Source organism: Ochotona princeps, chromosome 27 (genome assembly GCF_030435755.1).
Source record: "Ochotona princeps isolate mOchPri1 chromosome 27, mOchPri1.hap1, whole genome shotgun sequence".
Taxonomy (NCBI): domain Eukaryota; kingdom Metazoa; phylum Chordata; class Mammalia; order Lagomorpha; family Ochotonidae; genus Ochotona; species Ochotona princeps.
Window position 1 is genome coordinate 19,240,301 of NC_080858.1, and position 9,327 is coordinate 19,249,627.

At 46.3% G+C, this 9,327-nt stretch overlaps 1 protein-coding gene across 1 annotated transcript; it reads right to left on the reverse strand.

Moving 5' to 3' along the window:
- Positions 1-721: 721 nt before the first annotated feature.
- Positions 722-8,043, reverse strand: TMEM52B (transmembrane protein 52B). The gene is made up of 5 exons (XM_058655969.1): positions 7,896-8,043; positions 5,754-5,797; positions 4,084-4,122; positions 3,049-3,218; positions 722-1,687 (listed from the first exon to the last, which is right to left on the reverse strand). The coding sequence occupies exons 1-5, from the start codon at positions 7,947-7,949 to the stop codon at positions 1,443-1,445; spliced, it is 552 nt and encodes a 183-aa protein (XP_058511952.1). The 5' UTR covers positions 7,950-8,043; the 3' UTR covers positions 722-1,442.
- Between the last annotated feature and the right edge of the window lie 1,284 nt (positions 8,044-9,327).

A 9,327-nucleotide genomic window follows, 5' to 3' on the forward strand; every position in this document is an offset into this window, starting at 1 on the left:
GGACATGCTTCCCAGGGGCTAAGTGCACCTCCCAAAAAAGGTGTTTAATGAGGTGCTGTGTGAAGCAGTCAACCTTTGAATGGCCTCCCTGAGCACAAGAGCTGATTGCGTCACAAGCCACTGGTTTCCCGTCTTCTTCATCTCCCCATACAAAAGATTCCAAAGGATCATTTACACCTTTAGCTACTTCCCTTCATCAGCAAATAACTCACTGAGAAAGCCACATGGGGTGTGATTAGCAACAACGGAGCTGGCTGGCAGAGGCCAGACAGAGCTCTCTAAGGCATCACAGCAGGCAGGCAAAGACTGGATGCCAGCTGCAAGAATAGTGACGTGCAAGTGCACAGTACTTTACAAATCACATCGCTTACACTCAGCGTCTTTGACCCTCACAGAAATCCTGTGCTTGTCCAAGAACAGTAGCTCTCCTCTAACTATACTCAATTTTTCGACAGCATATTACATGGCCAACTGGCTAGCTTAGCAACAGGTGATGGAATGGTTTTATGAGAAAGATTTCAACAGCGTCTAAGAACTCCAAAAGCTACAAAGCTAAAAGCAACCATGCCCTGAAACGAGAATGTATTTTCCACCATGGTTCCACTAGGTGGCAGTGAGCACCTAGAGACTGGTGCGTGTCAATACAGATGTGTAAAACGTCTAAGCCAGCAGGAGCGATAAGCCAAGCCATGGATTCCTTTAGCAAAATAAAATAAAATAATAATAAAAAAATGAAAGTGGGGGAGTGACTCCATGCACATGTGTCTGTACATCTGTGTTTTCAAGGCAGAGGACCTGACAAATTAGAATAGTGACAGCATCCCGTGTGTATGTTATATATATGTCCATGTGTTTGTGTCTTATTGCTAGTGGGTAGGACCAAAATGAAAGAAATCCCAATACTCCACTGTGTCCTGTTTTTCCACACCAGCCACTCACATATCAGTTCTAGATATCCAAGTGGCCAGTCCATGGCGATCCATAGGACGTTGTCATCAAGCACAGAACTGGCTGTTCTCTCAGGAGGAAATCTTACATAAGTTCAGTGCATTAAATGGCCAGGCTCGTGCCATCTTGCTTTGCCTCAAGCTCATCACGCTCCATCAGCTGGCAGAGAGAAGAGGAAGTTGCAGCTTTGTCTGGGTCAGGGAATGTGTTGAAGGAACTCTGGTTTCAGGATCATTGCCATGGATTTGCAGTGAATTGCAAATTCTGAACACTGGAGACGGCCCGAGAGTTCCCTAGCCGAGCAGTCCATGTCAGAACATGTTCCCACATGGCTGGGAATGAAGACTCAGAGTTGGAATCCACCTTTTCCTTGGAACATTGTTTAGAGGCCACCCCAGATCTTCTGTCGGTAGGCAACCAAAGCGTCCCGATTTTCTGGGGATCCCCACAGACTCTGGGGTGTCTCCCCCTCACTGAGGAAGTCAGCGTGCCCATCAGTTTGGGGTGTTTTCCATCTGGGGGCACCCCTTCCACACACCAGGCAGCTGCTGCTCCTCTGGCACCGCCGGTAGGTCGGGTGCTTTCTGCCCACACCTGGCCACAGTGAAGCGACTCATGTGGAGGGCTTCTTCATAGCCCGGGAGCACGTCAGCGGAGGGGGGCTGCTGGCCCAGGGGGCAGTGGGTGTGAGCCACGGCCAGGATTCTCCGAGCTGCAGGACCAAGCACGGACTGCAGGGCTGTGAGGGAAAGAAGGCATGGCGCTGTTGCACGCATGACATCATCACACGTCAGAGACTCCCTTCACACCTTTTGCGTCCTCATTGTAAGCGTGTGTATGTAATTGTGAGGGAGGGAGCTCCAATTCACTGGCTCACGCCCCACGTGCCCACACACATACACACACACACACACACACACACGCATACACCAAGGTCGCACAGCTGGGCTAGCTTCCTTCAAAGCTAGGGGCCAAGAACTCAAGCTCGAGCCGTCAACCTCTGCCTTGCAAGGTGTACATTAGCACAAGGTCTGAGTGGGGAGTGTGAGTCAGGATTAAGACCCACATAAGGGATGCAGGTGGCCCCTCGTTTTTTAACTCAAGTTCAAACTCACTGTCACTCCCTGCCGTCAGTATCATTACTATTCTGCAAAGCTTGTTTAGATGCCTCCCACTCAGTCGTCTAGTCTTAGGTCTTTGGGTGATCTGAGCTACACTCCCCGTGTCTCACAACCCTGCTCTGCCCCTCTCCCATCCTGTTATACCAGTGTGCAATACTAGCCCTTTACGGCGGTACTCAACACTGCAGACTCCCTGGGATAATCTATTTCTGCCTGATTTACCATTTCTCTAAGAGGGTAGGGAGGACGGGGGGGGGAGGGTAAGGAGGAAGGGGGGGGAAGGGTAGGGAGGAAGGGGGGAGGGTAGGGAGGACGGGGGGGAGGGTAGGGAGGAAGGGGGAGGGTAGGGAGGAAGGGGGGAGGGTAGCAAAGGCAAACAGTACACTTCATCATGTTCTCTTTCCAAAATAAACATCACCGTGTGATTTGCCACCTGCTACTCCCTCCCCAATTTCTTAAAAGAACATGATTTTTAAAAAAAAAGAAGAAGAAAGAAAGAGAGAGAGAGAAAAACGGAGAAAAGGAGGTGCCCAGGAATCACCAAAGGGCTCGTGGAGCTAAAATTTAGCATCTCAGGAGGTCGAGGACAAAACAAAGAAAAAGATGCAACTCATTTTGTAAAGATGTACAGTAGTATGAATAAAAAGAAAGGTCAATTTTCCCCAAATCTATCAGGAATGTGCTCAAATAGAAAACAGCTTTTACGTATAGCCTGGGTAATTCTTCCCAATAAGACATTTCCAATATTGCCTTCAGTAACGTACTTCCTTTTTTGCTCTACCATCGGCCAGACACATTTGTGGGAACCCAGTAGCGGTGCAGAGCCAGCTCACAGCCCTAGCAGGTCTCTGGAAACTTAAGCTGCCCCGAGTTCTAGAATCTCTGCTACTATTCAACTAGCAGTTCTGTCCGCTTGTCCCCTCCTAGCCATTCCTTTAGACCAGGTTCCTTCTCCAAGTCATCCGGCGGAAGTACTCACACGTGACCGTGCTCTGCAGCGTGCTGTCGTGATCAAAAGAGATCACGGTCACCTCAAAGGGCGGCGGGCCCCTGTCTTCCCCGGCTTGCTGGCGACTGGGACAGCAGCAACGCATGCACGCTGTCAGCAGGCCACACAGGAGCAGCAGCAGGCCGATCACCACCAGCAGCCTGCAAGAGCGCCGGGAGCACACGCGATGAGCGTCTAGTAACTGTGTCCTGGAACACCCACCTCCCCCTCTTTCTTCTCAGCAGTTTTACACCCCTAACTGCCTGCAGTGACCAGGGCGGGGAGCCAGGATCAAAGTCAGGAACTAAGAGCTTGATCCAAGTCACTCCCCTCCTCCCCCAGCCGAGTGGCAGGGACCTGTCCGCTTGGAGCCATCCCCCACCCCCACCCCTGCTTCCCAGGATCTGTGTGCGCAGGAAGGAGGAGCCGGAGCCCAGGCCAGGTAAGCGCACTGTGATGGAAGATGGTTGCTCTCTGGATCAGGGTCTTTAACAGGCTGAAGGCCTGCTCCAGCATTTTGCCTCTTGCTTCAATGCTTTATGGAATCATTATAAACTTTAAATTCCAATGCTTTTTCTCTACACACGTATCTTGTTATTTTCTCAGCAAGATTAAGTCACAACAAGCAAGACATTTAAGGCAATCCAGAGAGGCTTTTCACGATTCACTAGTTAGCGGGAATTTCAGAACATTCATGGAAAAATCTAGGTAAAAGTTAAAAAAAAAATTAAAAATCTAGTTATTTCGGTGCAAAAAATTTGAAATCCACACATAACTTCCCCAGGATATATCCCCAGGAACTTCTTGAAGACTTCTCGTATGCATGCATTTCAACATTTTTTTGCACCAAAACAAACCCATTACACAGGTTGTTGATGAAATAAACTTTCCACGCTGAGTTATTAAGTAGACAGATATCTGATACATATTTCTTCCTGTTTGGCAATATATTTAATTGTTCAAAAATAATTAACACCCCTGGATAAATTTTAAAAAATCGTTCTGGGTATTACAAATGAAGCTTACCATATGTACCAGAGGTGGACCCAGTCTGTGGTCAGGCAGCTACAAAGAAAGAACAATTCTTTTAGATTAAAAGTGTGGTGCTCCAGCATCAAAGAAACTAGACACAAGATAATATGGTTCCTTTTGATTATAAAAGCATCCTGGGTCCTATTATTTAAGCCTCAGTATAACTAGCTGAATCTCTTATGAGATGGAATGCTTTAAATCACATTTTGTACTGTTTGCAGGTGGCACTGTGTGGCCCGTTCTGAAAATCATCATGAAGCAGATTAAAACGGTGATCCTGAAGAGTGTTAATAGGGAAACATGCATTGATGGCCACTGTGTAGAGGATGAAAGTTAACAAGGAAGAATGTGGAATGCAAACTGACAACGACGGAACTTGAAAACAGATGTTAAAGTTTGTCTGTATCTGAGGTCATATGTAAACATGGAGAAAGTGTCGGTTAAAAGCACGGAAGTAATGTAAGCAAGTCTGTAATTTCTGTTTCATAAACTGTTGCAACGCTGTTCATAAACATGCACCATTTTAAAAAGGCCAGAATGTTCACATCCAAGGGCAGAAGTACTAGGATAGCTCCTGAGGCCAAACAGGAAGGAAAAAAAGCAGAAGCCAACTTTATCACAACAAATGCCAACTCATTGGCATGAACTGTAGAAACTGTAAAGTTTCTCTGTAAGGATGAAAAAACAGGGGTTTCCTAGAAAGGGTGGGGAGATAATATTAGGGGTAGGAGGGAAAGCAAAGGATGGAGCTGTGTGGATTGCATACTGGGACATATAACAATACTTCTGATACATAAATCTATTGGAATATATTTCCTTATCTTCTTTTTGGTCTCACATTTGCGAAAAATTGAGTCTGTGTTTTTCACTAACCAATGATGCTTCTTAATTTTGGGGGTCACATTTCTCCTTTGTTCAACACCCCTCTAGTCCTACAGTAGTACATACTGCTGCTGTAAGACAGAACACTTCTACGGTAACAGATGTCCACCAGACCATGAGTGCAAACCACAGGGACTGATCTACACAAGATAAATGTTAAGGTCATTACCACCTCCCCTGGATTTCACAGACCTGGATGTTGCAAAACTCTTACCATGGTAAATATATGCTCTCCTTTAGCTGGGAACAAGTCTTGTCTTCAAACGGGTCCTACATGCTAACACTAATAATAATTTCCTCTAAGCGAAATAAAATTCTTAAAGACCTCCGTATCTTTTGTTTGCATAAGCCCCACTTGTGGCAGGCTTAGATGAAAAGACAGCTCTAATAGCTAAATGAGACCTGTGATCAGGATGAACATGACCCAAAGCGTGGCAGCGCTTTAGAGACTTGAAGTGGAAATGCTGTGTTAGACATCAGTGCACAGATATGCTGGTGATGGCATATTGAGTCTAGTCTGTCCCAGTGAGTCACTGAGAAGCATGGGTGAGACAGTCTTCAGTAATCCGCTGGGACTCTGCTTGCTTTGGTGAGACTGGCTTTGGGGGAAAAATAGTGTCACAATGTCATTTTTGAGTACTTGTCCATGACATTAGTAGATGGATGCCCATTTATGTAGAAAGAAGGGGAAGTCACAGAATCAAGTGACATCTTGACCTTGTTTGGAGTGTGAGTGTGTTTGCCCATCCCTCCGTCCTCCCTGCTCCAACTCAGCTACTCACGGCTCAGCACTGACACAATTCTCCTCACATCTTGCCCCAGGCAGCTGCAAGAAGGAAACAGTTTCAGACAGGGAAATTGTCTTGTCTGCTGGACTCAGCATGCTACCGCCCACCTTCCCCACCCAGACTGAGTGGGCAAGAGGAGCAGGTGGCCGCAGGTCCAGTCCAGACGCCTCCTGCTTGTTCCCAACTGCTGGAGTTGAGATGGGAATACCCAGAAAAGCAAGCCCTAAATTTGTGCAGACTTTGGAAAGACAGAAAGACAGAGCCAGCCAGACAGAAACCTGCCATCTGCTGGTTCACTCCCTTCAAAATGCCCACAACACCTGGAGCTGGGCCAGGCTGGAGCTGGGCCAGGCTGAAGCCAGGAGCAGGGGGTTTCAAGCTAGGTTTCCCACACCGGTGGCAGGTATCAGGCTAGCTGAACCCCACCTGCTACCCCCAGGGTGTGCACTGGCAGAAAGCTGGGCTTGAGAGCAGAGCCAGTAGTTGAACAAGGCACTTGAATGTGGGATGCAGGTGCCCAAAGTAGTGTCATACCAGCCCTCACCCACCACCCTATAATCTGTTCTTTTGGTGGTGGGTGTCAACACATTTGTAAGGGACAGGCAGACATTTATATCAATTTTTTTTTATCTTAGAAATTTTCTGCCTGCCCTAATGGAGTTATCATCCTCCTGATGCCCACCCAGGTACGCATTGAGTTCTACTCCACTGCTCTCTTTTATCCCCCTCAGCATGCCACTAACTCACAAATAACAAATGGGGGAGATGTTAATTATTGATTGGCAAGCAGATATCAATCAGGTTGCTAAGGACATTCACTATTTCACAACATTTCATTTCCACAATCCTGTAAAGGGGCATAGTTCGCCTTATTCTGCAAAGCTAAGAAACAAAGGCGCGTGGTTTTAAATATGACCAGATATTTAGATGTAGACAGAATTCAGATCAGATTCCATCATAATTACTTGCTGTGACCATTCCTGGATATTACTAATGAATTGCTTCCAGGCCTCATGAAGAAACCTCCAGCTCTTTCACCTTGCTTCAGGTTTTCTCCTTCAAAGACCTCTCGAGACAAGCTTTGGTTCTAGCAGGTGTGGGTGTCTTCCAGTAACATGAAGGACTTGGTAACTGCACAGCAATACAAGTCCTTAAAAGGCTATAGGCATTTGTGCCAGTTGAGAATGTGTGGTTGGAAGGACACTAGGACATGCACAGTGAGCACACACCAGATGAAAGGATCTGCGAGCAGCTTAAGAGCGGATAGCGTTTCAGAACCCCTGGCTATCAACCTTCGTTTTTTTCCAACCTAATCCCAGGATTTTGCCTCATGTTCTTCACTTAAGGTAAGAGAAACTGAAAGACTCCAGTAGATACCACTTTTCAAGCTTGTTTCAAAGAAGAGAAAAGGAAGGATGGCAGGCATGAGGGGAGAGAAGTGGGGAGGGGGAGGAAATAAAAAGAAAACACAGGGAAAAGAAAGATGGTATGCAGGTAAGCAGGTTAAGCAGCGTACAGCAAGCGGAGTAGACATCCCACCACTCCGTGCCAGGACCTGAATAGGAACAGGATACCCTCGGACTTCTTCATGCACTCTCCTTGCTGGGTTTCATGGTTTTAGAGATGCCCCCTTGACCACTGTCACAAATCCCTCTACCTACAGATCCTCTTCTCTAATGGGTGACTTATTCGTGGTTGGGAGAAGCAGAGGGTCCAAAGAGTTTTGAAGGGATCCCTAATTTCTTAACGTTTATGTACTAGGACTGGCATGGGAAACTCGCATCTGGGGTGGGGGATTCTACAGTGTTTATCATTTACTAGGGGCTCTACAAGATGGACAGTAAGACTCTCAGAGAGAGAAATACGTCCCCAAGTCATCTTCTACAGTGTCACAACTTGTCCCGATGGCCACCATACCCTTGTCCTCCTTCTCACCGGCACTGCCACTAGGCCCACATACACCTGTATGACTCCAGGATCCTAGCACGACTTGGTTCTCCATTTCCCCACGGCCTCCTGGATGCTCGGTGTGCTGCCCCTGGGTTCCTATCCATTTTCCCCCCTGGATTCTTCGTGAGTTGGCACACCTGCTTGGAAAGAAAATGCCTTCCTTCTCCCTGCCTTTTCACAACTTACCTGGACAAAGGACAGCAGGGCAGAGGCCGTCAGGAGCTGGACTCCTACTCCCATGGGGCTGGACTTTCGCTTCTCCAAGCGTCACGCACTGCACATCCACTTCCTCCTTGTCACACTGTGTGCCATCTGTGGCTTCTCACCTAGAATCACCAAGGAGAGAAACTCTCAACAATACATCGGGTTTTCTTCCCCCTCATCCCCCTTCTTCCTCTTCTTCTCTCTCCATCTCCTCCAACTCTCTCTACCTGTTACTTTCTCTTTTTGCTTCTATTTCTATTTTTATATTCTGCATCTTTGCTTCTTTTTTAACCTCCTATTTCCCTTCCTGCTGTCAATCCTTTCTATTTCATTTTCTTTCCCGTACCACTCCCAAAAGGAAGTTCATTAGAAAGGATACATTTGTTCTCTAAATTAAGTCTTTTTCTAGTCAGTGATGACCAAGTTGACTTTGAGCAAGGTCAAAGGCTGATGGCTGGTGACCAGATACGTTCTCTCTCCTTCATGAAAAAAAATTAGTCATATTCTTGATTCTTCACTGCCACTTTCCGGAGTGACTGGAGGAGAATGAAAGCCAGCCTACTAATCCCCTCTGGCCCTCTCCCTGTGTGAGTAGCATGGCCCAGTCTCGCACTTGGAAACCTCCTTCGCTATGTTGATAATCAACTCTGCTGGTTCTGGGCCATTTATTCCTAAGCATCGCGGTAGGAGTAATCAGGTTGGAAAATTAAAATTCCCAAGTTCTGTCAATGATGGTGTCCTCCACCTGACCTAATTTCCCGTTGAAATCTCCGAGTCAGAGTTTAAACTGGCTTCCAAAATGGAGAGGCTTTTTCTTTCTTCTTTTGTCCACCTGTTTCTTTCTCTGCTTCTCTCCCTGTCTCTCTCTCTCTCTCTTTCTCTCTCTCTCCCTTTCTCTCTCTCTCTCCCTGCTTTCTGGCAAAACAGTGTTGTGAGGGGAAAAAATGAATTTTGTCACTTAGGAACATAGATTTGAGATCATAGCGACAATAACCACACAGGGAAAGAACACAAAATACTTACAACTGTATCTGTAGGAACAAATATATATTGCAAAATTAATTTATACTAAAGTAGGGAGTTTTGGGCTTAGCACAGTGTAAATTGTGAGAAAATCAAGAGTTAGCTTTCGTTGTTATATGTGTATCTATCCCCTAAGACTGGAATGAAACCACATTTCAGATCCTATCGAACTCAGAATGGCTAATAACACTGATTGTTGAGTCTATTGGGCAGCTCTAAGGCCCTCACAGAGAATAACAATATTATACAAGACTGGTAAATGTAAACACTGCTTCTTGGCTGAGGAAAGCAAACGGTAAGAGACTGCCCTGAAATGATACTATTTACTTAAAATCTATTTCAAAAAGCGTTGACATTCCTTTTTTTTAAAAAAAGTAAAGCAGTCAGGGCT

Bases quoted from the DNA above. Each gene is read 5' to 3' on its own strand.
- TMEM52B (XM_058655969.1), bottom strand. From the start codon at position 7,949: ATGGGAGTAGGAGTCCAGCTCCTGACGGCCTCTGCCCTGCTGTCCTTT. The intron at 4,123-5,753 runs GTGAGTAGCTGA...CTTTCTTTGTAG, and splicing joins AATTGTGTCAGTGCTGAGCC to CTGCCTGACCACAGACTGGG. The intron at 1,688-3,048 runs GTGAGTACTTCC...TTTCCCTCACAG, and splicing joins GCTGCAGAGCACGGTCACGT to CCCTGCAGTCCGTGCTTGGT.